The 25,215-nt window shown below is 41.4% G+C and overlaps 1 protein-coding gene across 1 annotated transcript in view; it reads left to right on the top strand.

Moving 5' to 3' along the window:
* CAMK1D (calcium/calmodulin dependent protein kinase ID) overlaps positions 1-25,215 on the top strand; it is a 253,457-nt gene that overhangs the window by 162,914 nt on the left and 65,328 nt on the right. Inside the window, exon 3 of the mRNA XM_069956192.1 lies at positions 24,574-24,648. Coding sequence (XP_069812293.1) covers positions 24,574-24,648 — 75 coding nt within the window. The remainder of the gene's footprint in view (positions 1-24,573; positions 24,649-25,215) is intronic.

Raw genomic sequence — 25,215 nt, 5'->3', positions numbered from 1 at the left:
CATCTACATTATCTGTACTCAGAGATATCACTGTGTTATCTGTGCTGTTACATAGGACTGCAGGTGAAATCTACTACATTATCTGTACTCAAAGATACCACTGTGTTATGTGGTGTTACATAGGACTGCAGGTGATATCAGGTGATTTCTCCAGGTTGCAGAAGTTCAAACTTCATCGTGCCCTGGTGTGCTGGTGTCTGTATACATGTGTGCTGGTGTCTGTATGTGTGTATACATGTGTGCTGGTGTCTGTATACATGTGTGCTGGTGTCTGTATGTCTGAATACATGTGTGCTGGTGTCTGTATGTGTGTATACATGTGTGCTGGTGTCTGTATACATGTGTGCTGGTGTCTGTGTGTGAGATCAATTCTAGAGAACTGGCTCATATATCCCATTTTCCCCAGTGGCTTAAAATGTAACCTCTGTTTTACAGTTATAAAATTGTAGAACCTAAATGTGAACAAGGTGCAATTCAAATAGACACTTACTTGTATAGCTGTCTCTTGTGCTCTGTATGCAGTGCATTATATTCACCCTTGCAACGTACAATTTATAGCGTGTCTACAAGCCCAGCGGGGCTCATTATGATGGAGACTAAAACTTATACAAGAGTGGGGTATGGGTTCCCCTGTATTCAGAATGCTGTTGAGTGCTAGGCAATGCCCCGTCTGGGATTATTGAATTTCGAGGGTGTGTGCAGAGCAGGATAAAGACACCTCTGCTGCACAAACAGGATCTCCTAGAAAGCGTTCTCACCGCCATGTATTCGCTATGACTGTCTTGGGTGAGCTAAACTAGTCTGCCTGGGGGGGGGGGTGATTTGTATATGCTCACTAACATGGAACAGACTCATTATATTAGCCATATCAACATATTCTATGTTGGTGAGCATACGGGGGGGGGGGGGGATATTGGTGAACATTTACAAATCAAACAGCCCCCCAGCCCCTCGAAATTCAATAACCCAAAACAGGGCATTGCCTAGTGCTCAACAGCATTCTGAATACAGGGGAACCCCTACCCCACTCTTGTATAAGTTTTAGTCTCCATCATAATGAGCCCCGCTGGGCTTGTAGACACGCTATAAATTTTACAATGCAAGGGTGAATATAATGCACTGCATACAGAGCACAAGAGACAGCTATACAAGTAAGTGTCTGTATGGTGACATTTAAATTGCACCTTGTTCACATTTAGTTTCTACAATTTTATAACTGTATAACAGAGGTTACATTTTAAGCCACTGGGGAAAATGGGGTATATGAGCCAGTTCTCTAGAATTGATCTGAACCAAATTATACCTCCCAGCAAGGCGTGGGTCGAACACACAATTTTTTTTTTATTAATGTGGGGGGCCCTGACACTTTGGTTGTATGGGGCCCCGAAATTCCTGATGGCGGCCCTGCACATATATATATATATATATATATATATATATATATATATACACACACACACACACACACACATATATATGGACATGGTCTGCCTTAGCTATATGTGGTCAGTGCAGTCGCATAGTGCTCCATGCCACCAGACTGCTTAGAGAGCGACACTGGGATGAGTAAGTGCAGGGCTGTTTCCCGTCCATGAGACACATTGAAGTTCTTGCCTTAACCCCTTAAGGACCGGGCTAATTTTCATTTTTGCGTTTTCGTTTTTTCCTCCTTGTGTATATAAGGCCATAGCAGTTGCATTTTTACACCTACGGACCCACGTAAGCCCTAATTTTTTTGCATCACTAATTGTACTTTGCAATCACAGGCTGAATTTTTGCATAAAATATGCTGCAAAACCAGAAAAAAATTATATGAGCGGTGAAATTGAAGAAAATTCTTTTTCTTTGGGAGGGCTTTGTTCTTACGCCGTTTGTCCTATGGAAAAACTGACTTGTTATATATGTTTCTCAAGTCGGTACGATTAAAACAATATGCAACATGTACAACTTTTATATGAATTGATGACTCGTAAAAAATTTAAACCTTTTACAGATAATAAACGTTCCTTAAAATCGCTCTATTCCCTGGCTTATAGCGCTTTTATCCTTTGATATATGGGGCTGTGTGAGGTGTTATTTTTTTGCGCCATGATCTGTTCTTTCTATCCTACCTTGAGTGCGCATATGCGACTTTTTGATCACTTTTTATTACAATTTTTCTGAATTTGATGCATCCAAAAATGCACAATTTTGCACTTTAGAATTTTTTTGCGCTTACGCCGTTTACCGTGGGGGATCATGAATTAAATAAATTAATATTTCGGGCGATTACACACGCGGCGATACCAAACATGTTTGTTTATTTATTTATTTTTATTTATAACATGGGAAAAGGGGGGTGATTTGGACTTTTATTAGGGGAGGGGTTATTTATTAATAAACACTTTATTCTTTTTTCTCATACAGTAATTAGAAGCCCCCTGGGGGACTTCTATATACACAGCACTGATCTCCCATTGAGATCAATGCTGTGTATATAATAGAGCACCAATCCATCAGATCGGTGCTCTATTATAATGGTCTGCTGCAGACCATCTGAATAGATTGCTGAGCCGGGATCAGCATCATTCCGATGCTGAGCCCCAGCCGGCTCATTACAACGGATCTCCCCTCCGCGCCCTCTCTGTTTACCTTTAACGGCTGCATGACGTGTATACCCGTCATGCGTCGTTAAGGGGTTAAGTGGTGCTCTGGTAGAATTGCAGGGGTGGCAATTTAGCCTCTAGCCAATAGTCGTGCACACACTTTTGCCATAAAACTTATTGTATATTGTATATTATAGTCATACAGTAAGTCACTGCTAAAACCACAACATAACCACCATGTACAAGAATACCTAAGGTCACATGACCTGCAGGTCCTTAAACCTAGAGTGTGGAGCAACATCACCCAGACTGCAGAGAGGAAGAGGGGAGACTGATAGCTTTAAGTGCTGTATGTTTGTGCTGTATGTATCTATGTCCTGTGTGTGTGTAATGTATGTGTATGTACAGTATGTACTACAGTATATCAGTGCGTGTATACGTATATGTGTGTTTTAGTGTGTGTACGTGCTGTACGATTTTCTTTAAGGTCTTCAATGAATGGTTTACTTACACATATAAATTATAACGCCATACATTAATAATGTATATTGCCACTATGTGCTATATACTGGATAAAGTAACATCACCACTATGCGGTAGTAAGAAATAAAGGTCCCTTTAGAAGGAATGAAACTTAAAATGATCAGTGGTATAAAAAGTAGTTCCTAAGTACAGTATGTGATGGACAGTTCCATCAGGACGATCCTTGGAGCATCATAGTTGCCTAGCAACAGCTTTTGCATAAACCAGGAGCTTGGCAGCAATCCCTTTTGCAAATGTCACTATGAGCAGCATTTACTTTTATCAGTCATACACCAGATCATTTTATGGGGACACGATTAAGATAATCAGTAATAAACTATTGTTTGTATAGTCTATTGCTGATCTGGGAAATTGACAGCATGTATATGGGAAAATATGTATTTTATACCCTACCGATTTTGCAAGTTTTCTGACCTACAAAGAACGGAGTGGTCTTTGATTTATATTGTAGTTATATGTCAACTGTGAGAAACAGAATCTATTTAAAAAAAATGCCAGAAAATCACACTGAATCATTTTTAAATAATTTGACTATTTTATGTGCATTTTATTGCATGAAATAAGTATTTGGTCACCTACCAACCGACAGGAATTCTGGCTCGCAAAAAGCTTCTCCTACTCTGCACTCATTGCCTGTGTTAATTGCACCTGTTTGAACTTGTTACCTGTATTAAAAAACAACCCTCTCACACACTCAAGTCAGTCACTCTCCAACCTCTCCACCATACCCAAGACCAAAGAGCTGTCGATCGTTCAGCAAGGGCTGCACGGACATTGTTAGCAGCCCTTGCTGTGTTATGTATATAGAAAATAATAAACTGCTTGAGAAAGGCTACGCATTGAGCCGAAACATCGTCACTGGTGTGATTAAAAGTGAAAATTCCTTTGGAAGTGCAGTCTCCTTCCTTTATCCTGGTATTCCATACAAACCTGGGTCTGGTTTGGTGAAACGTGCACCCACACACTATTGAATCTTTTGCTGCTGAGACTTTGTGGATAGAAAATAATAAAGCTATACTTTACCTGCCCTTGCTTCCCAGTGTCCTTCTGGCTTCTTCCCACTTGCCGCAGCTGGCACTTCTGACACTTCTCTGAAGTGACCGGCCACTTAGCCGGGCAGCGCCACCGTCACTGAGTGGCTGAACAGCCTGTCACTTCAGAGGCGGCTTCAGAAGCGGTGGCTGTGTTGAGTGGGAAGAAGCCATTATGACTGCAAAGCTTGGGGAGGTAAAGTATAGCTTTATTATTTTCTATATACTCTCATCAGCCGTCAACTGTGCACCTACTATTACATTAGTGATGCGCGGTCGGTGGATGATATTTAAAGTTGATGAAAGCCAACAATTAGATGGTGATTGGCTGCTCAGCTGATCATTGTCTTTTTTACATGGGGCCATATGTGCCCGTGTAATAGAGCCCTATGGGCATTGAAGATGGGTCATGACTGGGTCTTCCAACATGAAAATGACCTGAAACACAAGGCCAGGGCAGGCGTGGCTCCTTAAGAAGCATTTCAAAGTCCTGGAGTTGCCTAGCCAGTTTCCAGAATCCAATAGAAAATTTGTGGAGGCAGAAGAAACTCAATTTTCTTCAGTGACTTCCCCAAAAACCTGAATGATCACGAGATCTGTATGGTGGAGTTATAAAAAAACCTGTTGCAATATATGTGCAAACTTGCTCAAGAACTACAAAAAGTCTGACCTCTGTAATTGCAGACAAAGGCTTCTGTACCAAATATTAAATTCTGATTTTCTAGTATTAAATACTTTCATGCAATAAAATGCTAAATATTTATTTAAAAATCAAACAATGTGATTTTCTAAAAAAATTTTCATAGCTTCTCTCTCTCAAAATCTCTCAAAAACCATGCAAAATTGGCAATGTGTCAAATACTTATTTTCCCCATTGGATCAGTGCTGCCACTTTCCAGTTACCTATCATTCACCCATTGCTAGGTATCTTTAGCTTTACATTCATATACTCACAAAATGTGTGCAAACACATTTGCACACTAAACTGATGTACAGAATCAAACATACATATATCCAGTGCAAACACAAATTAAAATTTATACATGCATACGCACATGTTGTGAGTAACACGTGTTTCACACATGTGATGCATATGCCTATTCTGTACTGTGCCACTTAATATGGCGGTTTTGATGGTATTCCTACAGGAGCAATTTCTTGGCCAGGTCCTTCCCAGAGGGATATTTGGCTAGTCCTGTGTTTTCATACTCTTAACCCTTAGAGGACCCGGCCAATTTCAATTTTTGCGTTTTCGTTTTTTCCTCCTTGAGTATAAAAGGCCATAGCACTTGCATTTTTTCACCTAGAAACCCACATGAGCCCTTATTTTTTGCGTCACTAATTGTACTTTGCAATGACAGGCTGCATTTTTTCATAAAGTACACTGCGAAACCAGAAAAAATTAAATGTGTGGTGAAAATGGAAAAAAACCCACATTTTAAATTTTTTTTTTTTTTTTTTATGCCGTTCACCCTGGGGTAGAACTGTCTTGTTATAAATGTTCCTCAAGTTGTTATGATTGCAACGATATGCAACATGTATAACTTTTATTTTATGTGATGGCTTGTAAAAAATTCAAACCATTGTTAACAAATATATGTTACTTAAAATTGCTTTATTTCCAGGCTTATAGCGCTTTTATCCTTTGGTCTATGGGGCAGCGCAATTTTGCACTTTGGTATTTTTTGACGCTTACGCCGTTTACCGTGCAAGATCAGGAATGTGATAAATTAATATTTTGGGCGATTACGCATGCGGTGATACCAAACATGTTTATTTGCTTATTTATTTATTTTTATTTATAACATGGGAAAAGGGGGTTGATTCAAACTTTTATTAGGGGAGGGGGCTTTTTATTAATAATAACACTTTTTTTTTTGTTACACATATACTAGAAGCCCCCCCTCGGGGACTTCTAGTATATGCACACTGATCTCTCATTGAGATCTATGCTGTATAGTTATACAGCATAGATCAATGAGATAGGCACTGGATTGCTTTCGGCTGCTGCAGCCGAAAGAAATCGAGTGCCGAGCCGGGATCAGCGCCATTACGGCGCAGACCCAGACCGTGTAAGGATACGTGGATCGCTCCTCCACGACAACATCGGGATAAGGCTGCAAAAAGGATTCAGATGCAGCTGTCAACTTTAACAGCTGCATCTGAAAACGTAATTAGCGGGCATGGCTAATAGCCCGGTGCCAGGCTACAAGCGGCACCCGGGACCGTTCAGAGCAGGGCCGCCGCGCGCTGCCGCTCTGAAGTCCCCTAGGCGGCCCAGGACGTACGGGTATGCCCAGGGTCGTCTAGGGGTTAAATGAGGCTCCACGGCTCTTTTTTGCATATTTGTGTTTCCCAGGGAGCAATGCACCTTGGATTTCACTGTATTAAGCGCAGCTGACCGTGTTATCTTTGGCTGGTCTCCATGAGATCAGTGATCTGTTTCCCATATAGTACTGTATGCATTGCTACCCATCTCACTCTCACACCAGACCCATTAATTGTGCAGTAAGGTGAGTGGCGATACATACATTACTGTATGTATTGCTAGGGGCCCCATGAATCCTGTATGTGCCCGCCACCTCCACATACCCAGCTAGGCACAGTCCCCTAGTGATGTCACTCATTCACCGAGAAGCAGGGAGAATGAATGCTGGGGGAACACGAATATGCTGGTCGGAGATGGGAGGAGCTGGTGGGTGCTGGTTTAAGATGTTCTCCAAGGTGGGGTTGGTGCTGGTGTGAGCTTCTGTCTGGGGTTGGGGGTTGGTTGCTGTTAGTGTTGTAGCTACTACCATGGGGGCATCCTCCATGGTAGATACGCCACTGTGTATCGCCACTCATCTCACATCTGACCCATGTATAAGAGTGCCCATCCTGGTGAATGTACTGTACTGCATATATGCCTAAGATCACTATAAAAAATAGCACGTTTTGGCTGCTCTAGCGTAAAGCACACCACCCTGGACTAATAAAACATACTCTGGAGTAATAAATCATGTTTTATCTGACATTCTGAAAAACAAATCTGGGCTTGGAGGCTTCCTTGAAAATGCTACGTACTGCAATATGTAGTGTCTAATGATATCTCGCTGTCTTTGATTATTTGTCTCAATCCCCTTATTTCCACTGACAGATATCCTTAACACAACAGCATACAAAGCCATTTTCGACAATTGTCTGCTTCCAACTTGCATGACAATAACACTTAGAATACAACAAGATTAATAAAGACATCATTTACCAGGCAGTCTTACCACAAGAATGTTCTTTGTTGCAAATAGCAGCAGCCAATCACAGCTCAGCTTGCAAATATTCATGAGCCCTGGTAAAATGAAAGCTGAGCTCTGAGATCATTCTTACTATATGACTGCTTGATAACTTTCCCCCTTGTATTGATGAAATTGGCATACAGTAATTCAAATAGCCTGCAAAAAGATCTGACCTAAACCATATTGAACAATTTTAGAAAAAGAACTGGAATGCCGATTGTGAGACATATCTTCTGGTCAGACATCAACATACATGAACCGTATGTATGATGTGTTGTAGAAACACTTGCACCTTGCCCATTGGGTTGGGGGGTCATGACTTAAAGACGTTGTCCAACATTTTATTTTATTTATTGAAAATGTGAATAATATGTAATCTGTCCCTTTCCCTTAGTGGTTTTCTCTAACCTTTTTTTGCCTCTGTGTCTCAGGGCCTCCTCCTCTGTTGCTGCTTTTTTGAACTGTGTTTCTTTACATAAAGAACTTCCAAGTCACAGGGGTCAGCAGTGACATCACAGTCTTTTGAGCAGCATGGTGGCTCAGTTTCTGCCAATTACTTATGTTATCAAATCAACTAGTTTTTTCACTCTTTCTCGGACCGGCCATTCTGTGACCCGGTACTGCAATACTGGCCGGATGATCTTTAGGGCCACAAAGTTCTGATGCGGGCGCATCCATGCGCACCCGCATCAGAACTCCCCACAGCACACAATAAAGCGAGCAGCCGGTGCCGCTCGCTCCACTGTGTGCACTGACAGGGTTTTCTGCGGCCACTATTCACTGAATAGTGGCCACATAAAACTGACATGTCAGTTTTCTACGGCGCCGCAAGAGATCCTGACCGGAGCATATACAATGTATATATGCTCCGGACAGGATCACGTAGAAGGCAAGGCAACGTATATTTTCGTACAAAGAACGTCCGTTGTTGCCGATTGCGTTGTGTGAACATTGCCTTAGACAACATTGCCCCCATGAACTAATAATGCCCCCAGAGGTGCCCCCCATGAACTAATAATGCCCCCAGAGGTGCCCCCCATGAACTAATAATGCCCCCAGGGGTGCCGTCACATCATCACGCCTGCCGGAGAGGTCACGTCCCGGCCTCCCATAGGCTGCTGGCATGAAGTGCCGGCAGCCAATGGGAGTGAATGTAGGAGCAGGATGCTGACACTTCCTGCTCCTGCTCTTTAATGTTCCGCCTGCTCACAGTGCGGGCGGAACATCAAAGTGATCTGTGCATCCTGAGAAGCTGCGCGGCCGCAGCTTCTCGGGATGCTTAAAGTGACAGCGCACATTTCCCACCGGGATCCCGTGGCACCCCTGGCAGGTTCTCCCGGCACACCAGTGTGCCGCAGCACCCCGGTTGGAAAACGCTGCTCTATAGCATGAGTAAATATAATTGGTAAAGCTACAAAGAAAGAATTACAAAGATTATAATAAATATACAGAATTTATTGGTATCCACTCTTATTATCCACTATCTTATAAATTATTGTCTTTTATTCACTCACATTTATTGTGGAATTAGGAGCCTAATGCATATCAGCCATATTATTAAACCAATTATACAAGGCATGCACTCATGAGGAATACCTTTGTCAACTACATTTTGTCAGATTGTGTCTAACAGACTGGATTCATGACAGAAGGGTGTGTCACTTATAAGTCTTAATCGGCTAGGAAAAAGATGTCTTACTTAATATTAATAATTAGAACAAATACAGAGATGAGACAGGTGTGTCTTCTGTAAGTATTTACAGCCCTTAACTATACACTGTAACGTCTGGAGTAGTGGATCCACTGGACCGTCACCAGCGATAGCACAGACCTCACCAGGGAGCGGAATCTAAGGGGCCGCTGGTTTTCACCAGAGCCCGCCGCAAGGCGGGATGTACTTGCTGCGGCAGGCGACCCCCAGGTCGCTACCCCTGGCTTGGTTGCTAGTGACGGCAGGCGAGGCGTGGCAGGAGCAGTAGGCAGGAGATGGTACTGGCAGAGGTCTGTAGGCGTGACCGCAGGTGACAGGCTGAACACAGGAACTAAAGTGTAACGGGGAAGCAGGAACCAGGAACAAGGAGTAGGGACCAGGTAGCGGATAGGTATCAGGAACAAGGACTTGGGACCAGGTAGCGGATAGGAATCAGGAACAACAGGGGGCTGGGCCAAACGCTATGGGAAGCATGTAGAGGCTCCAACACAAGGGACAGGGCATGCTGGGATTTATAGGGAGTGATAGGTGCAATTAACCAATTAAGGGCGGACTGGCCCTTTAAATCTGAGACAGCCGGCGCGTGCGCGCCCTAGGAGGCGGGGACGCGCGCGCCGGCCGGCACAGACGGAGACAGGAGCGGAGGAGAGGTGAGGCGCCCCCAGGGGCCGAACTAGCAGCAGCGCCGGGTCCCTGCACAGGGACGCCGGCGGCTGCATGGGGCAGGAGGAGGTAGCGGCGGTGGCCCGGAACACGGGCCGCCGCCGCGGCCGTGACATACACTGGATATACCAGAGAAGGCACACGCAGATACATGTTAGGGAGCACTGTGACATGGATCACTTTAGAAGACACAAGCCTTTGGCACATGTATGTATCTGTGCTGTGATTAAAGTAGCTAAGGATAGGTTCACAATTACATTTGGGCACCTTTTGGGGCCGTTGTCGCAGATTCTGGGACAAAAGACACTGCATGCAGTATTTTTTGTCCTGTTAGGATCCTGCAAAACTATAGACGTCAGATAGAAACTCAAAATACCATATTAATGTCAGTAGAGTCTCTCAGAATCCATTAGTGTCCATCATGTAGTGGACCATTTGGCTCCTGTTTACTTCTCTTGAATGGAAATTGCATTGGGGACCCTACACAGAGCTCCAGTGTAAGTGTCACCTAGCATGATAGAAATTATCTGTATGTGTTTAGCAGATTTAGATGGATTTACATGCAGGTCAGGTTTTAATTCTGTTCAAGTGACTTTTATGGCTGCTTCATAGTTGCTAAAAACACATCTACAAGATTGTATTGGGTTTTCAGTAGAAGCAGAGACAAATAGTTCACTGTATGGAGCTTCATTGCAGTTCCCTGCATAGCACCAAGTTAGTTTTATCGCTCTGTGGGGAAAAAACCAAAAATTATATTGTTCAATTTATTCACAGGATAAGTACCAGAAGTTGGATTCCATGTCAGTCAAAATAGTATGGAATATCCTAGAAATATGCGCAAAGATAAGAAAGAAATACCCCTTTATGATGACCACACATGAGAAGAATGCTGGTTGGTTGGCTGGTTGCAAGAAGTAAAAGTGTACTCTGTAGTCTTTATTGTAATTTGGCAGAAAGAAATGCATTCTTACTTCTTCTAAGGGCCCTATTCCATCGGACGATTATCGTTTGCATAATCGTTAACGATTAACGATCTCAAACGACCGCTATTGCGAAAGACCTGAAAACGTTCATTCATTTCCATGGAACGATAATCGTTACTTATGATCGTAATTGCGATCGTTTTGCGAACAAACAACGATAAAAATAGGTCCAGGTCTTATAAAGCGATCAACGATTTCTCGTTCAGTTGTTAATCGTTAACTGCATTTCAACTGAACTATAATAGTAAAGATTCGAAAGATTTAACTATAATCTAAACGATAATCGTCCGGTGGAATAGGGCCCTAAGGGTGCCTTCACACGTACCGCATGACTGCTTATTTCTTGCACAAAACTCGCATCAAACTTGCATGAAAGTAGCTGCGTTTTTGTGGTTTTGAACTCGTCTGTGAAAATCATATGAAAAACAAAACTTGCATGTAAAATTCGCACCAAACACGCAGTGAGAATACACATACATTGGCTTGATAGCAGTCTGTATCACTGTGGATTTATGTGCGAGAAACTCGGTACGTGTGAAGGCACCCTAAATGATTTGGCTGTTCATGTACTATCTACACATACAGTAGTCCCTCTCAACGCTGCCTAATGCAAGAAGGTCCTAAATATCAGATATAGGCCTTATTCTCAAGTTCCATGATCTATGGATCCTTATTTCTGTATTCGAGTTAGTACACATTGTGTTCTATTGGGCTAGTCACACGATCAGTACATTACAAGGACGCAAACCAATGCTGAAAAATAAGGACATGTCCTAGTGCGGACCTAGATTTTTTTTTACGTATCCTCTCATAGAAATCAATGGGATCCACTATTTTTCATAGATTGTAACCTGTTTGGCATCCATATTTCTGTAAAAAAAAACACGGATGAGTTATAATTGACATGTTGAAAAAAAAAAAGGATTTGCAGAAATACGGATGCACTACATATGCCCAATTCGTGATTTTTAGCGGATTGTACTGGTGAATAGCGAGAGCAATCTGCGGACTTGAAAAAAATACTGAGTGTGTGCATAAGGCCTTACCTCTATTAATTTAAAATTCACCAATAGGGTTTCCAGTACTAGTCAACCTCTCTAAGCATTTAAGGAGATACACATTTTTGTTCACAAATTGGGATAGATGATACAACATAGTCTCAGACTATGCTCCCACAACAGGATTTTGCAGCTATCTTTTTGGGCTGCTGTCATAAAGATGCCTGTCTTTTGTTATTGGCTGCTGCAAATAATGATCAAGAACTTTATTTGTGGCTCTCATTACTTTGTAAACAGTCGTCATATGTGACTAAAATAACGGCCTTCCAGGAGGTCAAATCTAATTTTTATTTAGTGGGAGCCTTAGACTGCATTTTCTTAGCACATTACAGTCACAGAAAGCTAAATGAAAGGTAATATGTGTATCCTTTAGGCAACAACTATGTAACACTGTCAGCACTTTGGTACTGCATTTTCAGGTGACAGGTTCACCTTAAATTTCCCCTTTTCTAAAATGTGGATGCATTTTAAAGAGTTTATTTATATCCCATTTGCCTAACTGGATAAGATCGGATGAAATACAATTAAGTTGGCAACTATACTTTTATTTTTATAGACAGGGTTGCAGAATTCCTAGAATGAGTAATTGGGACCTACACATGGTTAATGTGTGTGATATGTGTTTTGTGTTGTCTGGATTCTAGATAACTGACCATCTGCCTCTCTGCTAGAATAATCAATACTCTGCTGCACTTTGATAAAACACACTAGTGGTGCTTAATATCACTTTATTCTTGTCATTCCCCCCCTTGGTAATGCAAGTAATGAAAAGTCTTTCATACAAGGCTCCTTTTGCATGTTTATCTTGATTGATTGAGTGTTCTGCAGTGAATGGAGTAAACAACAAACAAAAACACAATTTTCCTGGTTCCAACATAGTCCACAAAAAAAAATGGGGAAAATATGATCAAAAAGTCTGATTTATGCAACCATGATGCAAGTTAAAACTATTGTCTATGGTGCGGAAAAAAACAAAAACAGCCCTGTATATGGAAAATTCGAATATAGGGCTCATAAAAAGAAAATAAAAATATGTTTTTTAAGATTCTTTTTAAAAGTTTTCATTTTTAAAAATAATAATAATACATGAAAGAAACTGTACCAGTTGGGATGTGTTGTAATCGTACCAGAGGAATACAGATGACATCATGTTTACTGCACAATGAATGGATAAAAAAAAGCAGCCCCAAGCAAACATTTTTTTCTTGTTTTCCTGTATGATTTATGGTAAAATGGAGGGTGTTGTTACAAACTACATTTGGTTCTGCATGAAATCAATCCTTTATATGTCTCTAGAATAGAAAAGAAGAAAACATAAAAATATAAGAAAAAAAATATTTTAAAGGTCCTTAACTATGTTCCCACAACATCTCTTTTTGGCCATTTTGCAGGTGTCCTCTTAGATGGCCGGGATTTCGGTGCCATTTCATGCAAATTATGCCTGTAGTTAGTGGCCAAAATGACGGGCAGCCAAAAAAAATGGCAGAAAAAGAGTTGTTGTGGAGACCTAGTCTAATGGTAATTTAGGCTACAGTATGTTCAGATAGTAAAATAAAAGCAAAATAGAGCAGTAAAATGGGTATAAAATGCAACCATATTTTGAATCTAATAATGTGCTACATGAAAGTCTATGGAAAAATGTTTGTATAGACTATAATGTAACACATTATGAGACACAAAATACGGCAGCGTTTTAAACCTACAGTACATTACTGTTGTAATTTTTTTATTTTTTATTTTACTGTGTGTGAATCATTATATTCAAAATCCAAAAGGTAGGCGCCTGTATGCTGTGATTCTTACATCCTGGCAGTACACCACAACTAATCAATAGTAAAGACCATATCCATCAATAAGTGAAAATAGTAGTAGCCCTCAACATTCCGCTAAGACATCTTGTTCACAAAGTGCAATTACATGAAAAGCAGCCAGGGAAGACACACTATAGCAGGCATGTCCCTGGTGATGGCGGATTTCTGCACTATGCACAGTGCACAAAATGGCCACCACCAGGCAGGTATCTGCTCAGGTCTGTATTTGGAGTTCATGCTGCCCTAGGCACTTCGCGTGCTGACGTGTCCAACCCCCCCCCCCCCTCCCCGTTGTATAAACACGTCGAAACCTTACAGGTTAGTGTCTCATACAGGATTCCCTTCCCCCTTCATGTATACTGTTAACTGAGTCCTGATAGATAGTGTTTCAAGGCCTAGTAAACAGTATACATGAAGTGGGGAGGGGAATCCTTTATATTACAGTAACTCAGTATACAGGGGTGGTTCTGTATGGGATTCCCCTTCCCTCTCCATGTATACTGTTAACCGGTCCTGATAGTGTTTCAGGGCCTAGTAAATTGTATACATGGAGGGGGTGGGGAGACCTGTATGACAAAGTACACAAATATATAGTACCTCCACACACACACAGCATCAACCCCCACTCTTCTGCAGATCTCCCCCTCACCCCAACTCCTTCTACCACTAACCCCATCATCCCCCCACCCCAACTCCATCTACTGGCAGTTGAGGGGATGATGGGGTTAGTAGTAGATGGAGTTGGGGGGATTATGGGGTTAGTAGTAGATGGAGTTGGGGGGATTATGGGGTTAGTAGTAGATGGAGTTGGGGGATGATGGGGTTAGTAGTAGATGGAGTTAGGGGGGATGATGGTGTTAGTAGTAGATGGAGTTGGGAAGATGATGGGGTTAACAGTAAATGGAGTTAGGAGGGATGATGGGGTTAGCAGTAGATGGAGTTAGGAGGGATGATGGGGTTAGCAGTAGATGGAGTTAGGGGGGATGATGGGGTTAGCCCCATCATCCCCCCCAACTCCACCTACTACTAGCCCCATCATCCCCAACTCCATCTACTGCTAACCCCATCATCAGGTATCTTGCGCCGCTTACGGGAGACGAGCGTCCGCTAATTTCATCAGAGCGGCGCCCCAAGGCTTTCATCTGTGACAGAAGCCAGAGCAGTTCCGGAGCTGAAACGTACCCGGCCCCCTTCATTCCTCCATGCACGAGACGAGACGTGCATGGAGGAAGGAAAGGGGACCGGGGACGTCTCAGCTCCGGAACCGCTCTGGCCTCTGTTACAGATTAAAGCTTGGGGCGCCGCTCTGATGACATTAGCGTCCGTCCCCTCCCATCAGAGCGGCCCCCGAACTAAGAATGCCCCGGCCCCCTTCCATCCTCCAGAAGAGCTGGGCATCAACTTGGAGGAAGTTGTGCAATCTTTTTCTTCTTCTTTTTTTTGACCTTATAAATATAATATAATTGAAACACCAGTAACCTGCTAATGTGCTTACAATTAGGTATTTGGGGCTTTTTTTTTTTACATGAAACAGATTGAAATACTCTTCTAGACGATCTGTTCGGATTTGCAGAACTTCTATTTGAATAGGTCAAATGGCTCTCATCCTTGAAGATGTAAATATGATTGCCCACAAACATATTCAGCATTTACTAATATATTTTTACAGACTAAAAGGATTAACTCAGCACACATATTTTCCTTAGGGCAGTACTGGTCTTTGATGTCAGATGCTGCAATTTCAGATGTAATGCCTGGATCCTCTGATCTTTGGCAAGTAACCAGACCTTTAGGCATGAAAAGTAATGTGTGTATGGAGCTTATTTTTTCATAATGTATGTACATCTGATCTAAATACATAATTTGTTACCTTATGTCACCACCATCCACTGCCTTTACATGATGTAATAGTAAAAATACACAGTTGCATAAAAATGCATGTCTTCTTGTAGCTACAGGTAATAGTTTATGAAGTGTCCAGGTTGGTGTATAAACAATGGCTTATTTAAACGTGGCAAAATTTTTACAAAAACTTCTGAGGCTGAAAAATGGTTTCATTCATCTTAATGAGGTTGTTTTGGCAGCAGGCACATATGCAACCACTGTTCATACTTGTTGCAGGAAATCCTGCAGCAAATCTGATTAATTTCAATTAGCCTAAACAAGAAAGGAGCCTGTAAAGCGAGTGGCAAAGCAGCTGTCCAGTGGGAAACCTATTTCAAATAGCATTTCTGAAACTGTGCTTTTGAGAGACAGAGACTTACTATTCCCCTATGTGCCTGCATTGCTTGGATAACCTGCTGCTGTTGGTTAAGACCCACTGCATACATGCTCAGTTCATCTGCAATCTCCAGGCAGTGCAGGCAGCCGGGGGATCATGGGAAAGTGTGTGCATTGTTGTATTGTGACTGTAGGGTCACAGTTCAGAGAGGAAATTAGGGAGTCATTAGTTCAAGGAAAGAAAAACAGTAAAGCTATGTAAGTTACTTTCCCAAAAGCAGCACATTCGTAGTTAGAGCTGTGGGAGGCACACAGCTGCATGCTTTACTCCCCAGCTGGCCAATCAACCCGAAGGATATACCTATAGGCTAGATTCACACGTAACGTATCCGCAGCGGTTTTCATGCTCTCCTGTCAGTGTTAGTGTGATTATATACAGCGGGATTGTCATCCCGCTGCGAGTATGTAAGTGCCGGCCCCATTAACCCCCGCCGCCGAGAAGATACTTTACCTCTTCCACGATCTGGATGCATCTGAGGCTCATGGCTCCTGGAGGTCCCGTGCAGCCAATCAGTGCACGGCCCCACCACAGTCACTGTGTAGATTGGACATTTTGATCACTTCTTATTAAATTTTTTTATATATATATATATAATATAACAAAAAAATATGCAATTCTGGCGCTTTTTTCCCTCTTCGTTTACACTGTTTGCCGTGCAGGATCACTATTGTTATATTTTAATAGATGGGACAAGGATCACTATTGTTATATTTTAATAGATGGGACAAGGATCACTATTGTTATATTTTAATAGATCAGACAATTATGCACGCCACAGTATACAACATGTTTGTTTTTTTTACATGCTTTATTTATATTATGGGATGGGAGGTAAATAAATTTTTATTGGGGGAGGGGCTTTGGGGTATTTTTAAAAAACATTTTCACTTTTTTAAATCACTTTTTAAGTCCCACTGGGGGACTTTTACATGCAGTCAATAGATTGCATACACTGTTCAATGCTATGCCAAAGGAATAGCATTGATCAGTGTTATTGGCGCTCTGCACATAGAGTCTGCCTGTGGCAGACTTTTTTAGCGGAACGCCGGCCAGACCACACAGAGGAAGTTAAGACACCTTTGGCAATCACACTGCGGGAGTACCAATCGGTAAGGGGCAGGAGCTGCTACACATTAGAAACTCATGGCGTATGGGTTCGTCCTGTGTTGTCTGGTGACAGGTAGCCAGGGCGTAAGGGGTATTCACATCCCAGCTAATACAGTTAAACTTGTAGGGCTCATCAGGTTAAATACTTCTACAAATACATTCATTTAGCAAACATGCCTACTTCTCCTGATATTTCGCTCTTTTTCTTTCCTTGTTGATAGCTTGTTGTTTAGGTTAGCAACCACCACTCTGCTCTAAAAGCAGTGCCCTGTATATATACCAGGAATGTTTATACATGTTCATACTGCATGGGACATTCATTGGCAGTAGGAATGTATATAGCCATATAGCTGACATGAAGGAGTTAATACAGATCTGCTGGTTGTGATAGAATATTATATTCTCCATTGTGCTTATAAAAAGTCACTGCTGTCTCTTCCCTTCAGTTGCCTACTACAACTCCTCTCTGTTTTATGATCTATTTCTCTTGTATTGATTCTTACGAATTACATGATTACTTTCTGCACATGTGGGTCGGCCACTTCATATACAGTATATTACCCTTTCATCTATATGCAGAGTATGGGCAGATACTTTTCTTCTAAGACGAAGTGAATGAAAACATATTTGGATCATTATATGCCTGCCAGTTAGACTTAGACTATAGTAGTGAAACTTTATTATACCTCCATACCGTAACTGGTATACATTAGCATATTTTACACACTGGTCTATGACCCATTTATCTTATTTGTGCCTTGCTCTATGTTACTGTCCACATCTTTTCACTGTGCAAAAATGATTTTAATACTCTTACCTTATGTTTATACAAATGTGTATATTCATGGAGAATTGAAACAAGTGTAGTTTACATACACATTGTCATCCCTTGCGGACACAGTCTCATCTCAGATACAGTAAGACATGTGTCACCAGTGCTTGGCTATGTTCACACACTGTAAAATAAAGTTTAAATACAGCTATAATTTTCAATATTACACTATGTTCACACACAGTATTTCGGTATTATGACCAAATTCCCTATTTGTGTCCCAATACTTGCAACCGAGTGGGACTTAAAGAGTAACTGTCATGTTTTTTTTTATTGCAGAAATCAGTAGTATAAGCGATTTTAAGAAACTCTGTAATAGGTTTCATCAGCCAAAAAAGCCTCCTTCGGTACTCAAGAAGCAATCTCCCAGCCTCCCCCCCTGACTTCTTATGTGTGCATTATCAGGCAAACACGTCTTCATTACAGAGAAGCCAGTGAAGGCGGGCTCTGCTCTCTCCATTGTAAGCCTATGAAGGGGGGAGGGGCTGAGGGAGATGAGGGAGCAGGAAGAGGTGACATGAAGGTCAGCTGTTTGTAGACTGTCTGGGCACCTAAACCGCAGGATTCTGGGGTCAGAAAGGTCAGTGCTTATCTATGAACTTACTAAGAGAAGATTGCAGGGTGTTGTGCTTTGCAGGACTGCTCCGTGCTCAGTCACTCCTAACAGCCCCTCCCCTCTCCATAGCCACATAATGGACACAGAAATCCTGCTTCATTTGATGTGAGGGGGGAGGCTGGGAGATTGCTTTTTTAGTACAGAAGGAAACTCTTTTAGTACATAAAACCTATTACAGAGTTTCTTAAAATCGCTTGAACTGTTGATATTTAATGTTTTCAGAAAAATTACCCTGAAATGACAGTTACGCTTTAAGGGGCTATGTATCAAGGTGGTTTGTTGATATCACCACTGTGAGGCACCCCTTGGCAACAGGTTTCCTTCCCTGAAGGGATATCTGCCTATTTCCATGTTTTGAGACTCACAACCGAGGCTCCACGGACCCCTTTCTTGCATATTCAAATTTTATAGGGGTCGATGTTTCAATGGAGACTCCTGAATGTGTACTCCATTGGAATTTTTTCTTTGCTGATCTCCCTTAAGCACAGTAATTGTTGTGCATTTTCATGTTGTTTTTTACATTTATATACTGTACATTTGCAAACGTCATCATGCTGGCTGCATCTCACATTTTATTCCACATGCATATTCAGCTCATTTTTTATTTTAATTTTTCCATTTTTTTCAATTACTCACATTATGCACATATACTCCTTATCTTTGATTCTATTAATTTCTAGTTTTCATTACTTTTTTTTAGCATTTTGCAATACCGTAATTAACATCTGACAAAGAAAAAAAGTTAGCAATATGCACGTAACTTACGATAAATAACTATGAGCCATCTTATAGTATTTCAGTATATCTGCATTAGCAAGGATAAACACCTTCGAGGCTCTAAGATACGTATATACGCCCAACCGGGAGTATAGAAGCTTTACCCTAGTCTCGAATACTGAGAGGAGCTGAAGTTGTCCATAAAATATAGAAAGATATTCCACCAATTGACGAAGTGGAGGTTAAAAAAGTAATGTATGAGCAATGCGACACCCACGAGTCCTGGACAGCGTTACGCGAAGCCCAAAATAAATATGAAGCTATTTTAAGGGTAAAAGCACAACAAAAAATGTTTTTCCAGGGGCAAAGAAAGTTTATAGCGGGGGGTAAACCAAATAAAATTCTTGCAAATCTCCTTAAGGGTTCCCAAGAAAGGACCTCTATCTCTGCCATTAAAACCCAGGGGGGGATGGCAACTAATGTGGATGCGGAGATAGAAGAGGAAATTGTTTCCTTTTTCTCCTCATTATACACCTCTGAGGCCCCAGCTAGTACTGAGGACCAATCATTATTCTTGAGTAAGCTTGATTTGCCAGGGTTGACTCAGGAGCAGAAAGACATCTTGTGTGGGGACATTACCCTGGCGGAACTCAATGAGTCTCTTAGTACTTTCGAAGGTAATTCTTCTCCTGGGTCCGATGGACTCCCTTTTTAGTTTTATAGAAATTTTTCCGGTGTCGTCTTGCCCATTCTGCTCGAGGTCTTAAATGAATCCTTTAGGGGGGGGGGATGCTACCACAGACAATGAGAGAAGCCCATATAGTGTTAATTAAAAAGAAGGGGAAGGATCCCACTGAGATTGGATCCTACCGTCCTATATCCCTCCTGAATACGGATGTTAAGATACTTGCTAAAATCCTTGCCTTGAGATTAAAAGCTGTAGTAACTACACTTGTAGGGGAGGAGCAAGGTGGCTTTATGCCAAACAAAACGGTCCATGATAACATCCATAAGGTATTTTCTGCTATTCAGGCGGACTGTCCTGGGCCCCACTCCATCCTGTCTCTTGATGCTACTAAAGTGTTTGACAGGATGGAGTGGGGCTTTTTATGGTCAGTAATGGAAAAAATGGGCTTGGGTGGACGCTTTTTGGAGTGGGTTAAACTATTGTACCTGAGTCTGTCAGCGAGATTAATTATTAATGATTCTCTTTCACGTTCTTTTGATCTATCTAGAGGAACTCGGCAGGGGTGTCCTCTTTCCCCGTTATTGTTTGCAGTTTATATGGAGCCTCTGGCGGAGTGGGCAAGACGTCACTTGGAATTTCAAGGCTTTGGGTACCGCTAACAAAATTTTATTGTATGCGGATGATATTTTGTTGTTTATGAGAGAACCGGTGAAGGTCTTGCCGGGTGTTGTCTCTGCACTCGAGAAATATGGTATTTTTTCAGGACTGGAGATAAATTGGGGGAAATCCTATGTGCTGCCTCTGGACGAAGAAATTACCTCTCCTCTGGGGAAAGTTAGGATCCTGAAACTATCTGATTCATTGGAATATTTAGGGATTCAGATAACAAGAGATCCGGGGAAATTTGCTTTAGCTAATTTAACACCCTTTGAACGTAACCTGAAGAAACGTATTAAGGTATGGACGAAGTTGCCAATCGCTATCCTGGACAGAGCCGCAATTATAAAGTTAGTGGTACTGCCTCAGATCCTTTTTCTTTTTGGTGCTGCTCCAATTTGGATCAGCAATGCATGGATCTGCCGGATAGAGGTGAAACTTGGTGGTCTTATCTGGGGCAGAAAAAGGGTTAAATTGAAATATTCTGCCTTTTCCGCTCCAAGTAGTAGGGGGGGCTTCAACATGCCGAATCTCCGACTTTATTTTGTTGCAAGTTATTTTGCATGTATTCTTAAAGGGGAAAGTAACGAGGTTTTTGCACATTTATTGTTTTTGAGTAAACATGATAATTGGTTTGAGCTCCTAGAATCAGGGAATTTGTTGGAAGGGAGATTTAAACGTTTTTCGTTTTGTACACTTATTATGAGGGTGTGGGTATATATTAAAGATAAATGTGGGATTGTGGGTAGTACACAATTCACTCCACTCTGGAATAATTCCTTTTTGCAGCAGTTTTCGGAAATATCCAATAGATATTTTTGGATTACGAGGGTGGGTCAGATTTGTGTAAACGGTTCACTTATAAAGTTTAAATAGACTTAGGGAGGCTTATGGTCTGGAAGCAAATCACTGTTTTTATTATAAACAATTAGAGTTTGCAAAAATCCACACTGGAAAGGAGCAAAGGTTTACAATTTTAAGTTCGGCACTGTTTAATAGATTGGTTGTCGATTCGGCATGTAAGAAGTCCCTTTCATATGTCTATAAGTCCCTGGCTTTGGCGGCTCCATGCAAGACTACGGACAGATGCTGGTCCAGATGGAGCAACTACCTGGGAGAGATAGAAGAAGATAGTCGGGAGCGGATCCTTGGGAACCTAAATAGGGTTTCACTGAGTGAAGCTCATAAATTTATCCAGTTCAAGATCTTGCATGGCGCTTATTACTCCCCTAAACAGTTGGGGAAAATGGGTTTCTCAGAAAAATCTTTGTGCCCGAAATGTGAGCAGGAGGATGCTGACTTAATCCACATGCTGTGGTCGTGTGGGAGTATCTGTAGCTACTGGGGAGAGGTATGCGGAATATTGGACCATAGGTCAAACTATAGCGTTCCCAGAGATCCGTTAACTCTGATTCTTGGTGACTCTTGCAGGATTAAAAAATATGAGATGCTTTTTGTAAGGGTGATGTTTTATGCGAGGTTAGTGATTCTTAGAAATTGGATCTCCCCGACTCCTCCCTCAGTGCAAGAATGGATGAATACGGTTGATAAAATTATTCTGTATGAACGGTCCTGGTATTCACATAAAAAAGATGGAGCTCTTAAGCACCGATGTTTCTGGGGAAAATGGGACCTTGAATAAATTAACTTGCCTTTATAGGTAGAATTGGGACATCTCTGTTCTACCCCTCTGTTAGGGACTTTGTCTAATTATTTTTTTTTTTGTTTGTTTTGTTCTCCTCCCCTGTCCAGGATGGGTGGGAGTGGGTGGGTTCGGGGATAAAATGGAAAATGTATAACACTTGATCAATTTTTGTAATATTTATGGCTCTTTACCTGAGCGTTTGGTACCGTGTTGTAAAATAAAAATTATTTAATAGAAAAAAATATATATATATATTTATATATATTCCGCCATCGGCGGATGATCAAAGGTCAAACTATGAACCGAAACACAATAACTACAAACATAAAACCTAGTCCAGTCCACATTGTCATTGAAATAAAATTATTGTTTCATAGTACATACTTATGTATACCCAGTCTGGGTTTGCTGCGACGGTTTGACCTAGCGTGAGTGAGACATAAATGTGAGTAAATGAAATGAAAGGGTAAGAAGTCGTGAGAGGAAAAAATAAAAGGGGGGGGGGGGGGGAACAGTTCGATGTTCGCTTGGGGCGAAAACCCCAGGAGAAACGCAGGTAGGTCACGGGTGAGAGTGAACGTCCGTTAACTGAAGGCATCAATTTTAAGGTTCCCTAGAGACCCACTGAAATCTGCCTGATAGTACCAGGTGGTCAGTTTGAAGTGTTGCATCAGCTGACGTCTTTTCAAAGCTGACTCCCAGGCCTGTATATATGACTTCCATTTATTAAAGAAAGTTTTAGTCAGCTTCTCCTTGTTCTGCACATATATATTTAATATGTTTTTTTCTGCATGCACTACACACTTTACAAGGAATCCTTTTATGGCTGGAATCACACGGCAGTTGTTGGATGGATTCAAATGAGATGTAAATTGCTGGATCCTCTTCTGATTTTGGATTAAAGACTGCAGTGGCAGTTTTCCAAAAAAATGCAAGGCTTAAAATACGTGATAGCGGAGCAATTACAAGGTCCGTAGCATTAGCGTATCTTTTATTCACCTGTGTGTATATACGCAATGACATGCATACATGTATTACTCAATACGTGCAAAGAATGCTTGGCCGCAGCATACAGTCAGCTTAGCAAGTCAAGATGTCCCAGCAAGCCTCCGCTTTTGGCCTCAGAGAACTCAAATACATTGTGAAGATAATAGACAAGATGGAATATGATGGACGCCTGGTCACTACAGGGTTAAAAAAAGAATCCTTATAGTGCTAAAACGCTGGATTCTGTCACCCTCCCTACACTGACAATTTCATATTCTAAGCCTTATTCGGTCAGTTCTCCCTCCTTACACTGACTAATTACCACTGTGAATATTGCTGCCTAGCTAAATTCAGATGCTGTCCCTGCTCCTTTAACTCTCCCTACTGAACAGCACAATAATTAGGATACCATGTACGTAACATACGTAATGACGCTAATCGACAGCCAATCACAGTAATGGCAGTAACGAACATGGCTACTACATAACCTGATGCGCCTTTCCTGCCCCACACGTTCATTGGCTCTTTCAAATTGGTGAGAGGAAATCTGTGCAGTTGCGTACATCGCGAGATAAACTTTCACATGTTTAAATATGATTGTTATAACCATTCTGATCATCAAATTGTTCGTAATCAGTGGCCGCTAACAATTAGCCTCATGTTCATACGAACATTTACCAACATGTTTACACATCACTATCCAGAAGGAATGAGAGATTTAAAGTCAGTCTGCCAGCTGCAATTTGCATTCCAAACAGATACATGGTACCCTTCATATATCTGGCCTTCTGCAACAAAGAGGGTTTTTTTCCTCACAAGCAAGGTGTCATAGGCTTCCCAAGCCCCTCAATTGCTGCAAACTAGAATACCTCCCCGTTCCCTCATTCCTATCCATGGTTAATGGACAGTCAGCTGGGAGCTGAGCCCCAAGCAGGGATATGGGTGAGGAGGTGTTACAGCCTTTAGAACTTCAGGGACTTAGGAAAGTCTCTATGATTCTTCACTGAAAAATATTAGCATTTTTCTATGTTTCGAAAGCACAGATGAATATATAAAAGGTACCATGTGTCTCCTTGACCTAAAAGTGTCAGCAGTGTCAGCAATTTGGAACACAAATTGCAGCTGACAGGACTTATACTGTTCTTTTCTGACTGATCCAATTCTGGCTTTAATATCAGAAATTGCAGTGATTTAAAAAAAAAATGCTGTGTAAAACCACCCAAAAAAATGAAATGTCCCCAAAATATTGACCTTTTATTTCAGTATGTTTTTCATCAATTGTTATTCCTGTGGCTAAATTATCAGTAACATATTTTTAAGGTAGAGGAGTTCACTAAAGTTAATGATTTACCCAGATGCTGATTTACTGTTATCTGTTTTCCTCAGAATCAAACATGAGAACATCGTTGCCTTGGAAGATATCTATGAGAGTCCAAGCCATTTGTATCTGGTCATGCAACTGTAAGTAGTCATTTATTACAGGTTTTAAGTATAAAAGCAATGCAGATGCATCCACATATGCTGTTTTGGATGCCGGTGATTTTCCAAAAGCGGTACTTAAGCACTTAAAAAATTTTGATATTCTGCTGCCCTTCTTACTTTCCCACATCCGCATCCACCCCCTAACCCCCAAATTATGGTACTATAGGACTCTACAGTGGCATAAGTCACCGATATATATTGGAGGTATATATCTGGGAACACTCCAAACACATCCGTCCTCTGACATAGGATAAACATGTTATAAAAATAGCCTTGTGCTACATTTACATGAAAAAGTAGCCTATGTATATGGTATATTTATCGGCATACTGTGAGAACAGTATATTGTTGTATACCATGGCATACTCATTTCATCTTTATTTACTTCAGTGGGCTAAATGTAGTCTACTAGTACTACACTTTTAGTTCATTTGCAAGTATATACAGGTTTTTTTTTGTTTTTTTTTGGGCAGAACTCCATAGGCTACTTTTCAAATGTGAATACAGCCTTATATCTATTTGACTTCTCTTGTTTTTTTTAATCCA

Source organism: Dendropsophus ebraccatus, chromosome 1, assembly GCF_027789765.1.
Source record: "Dendropsophus ebraccatus isolate aDenEbr1 chromosome 1, aDenEbr1.pat, whole genome shotgun sequence".
Lineage (NCBI taxonomy): Eukaryota > Metazoa > Chordata > Amphibia > Anura > Hylidae > Dendropsophus > Dendropsophus ebraccatus.
Note: the sequence above shows the minus strand (reverse complement) of the source record. Positions and strands in the feature narration are given on the sequence as shown.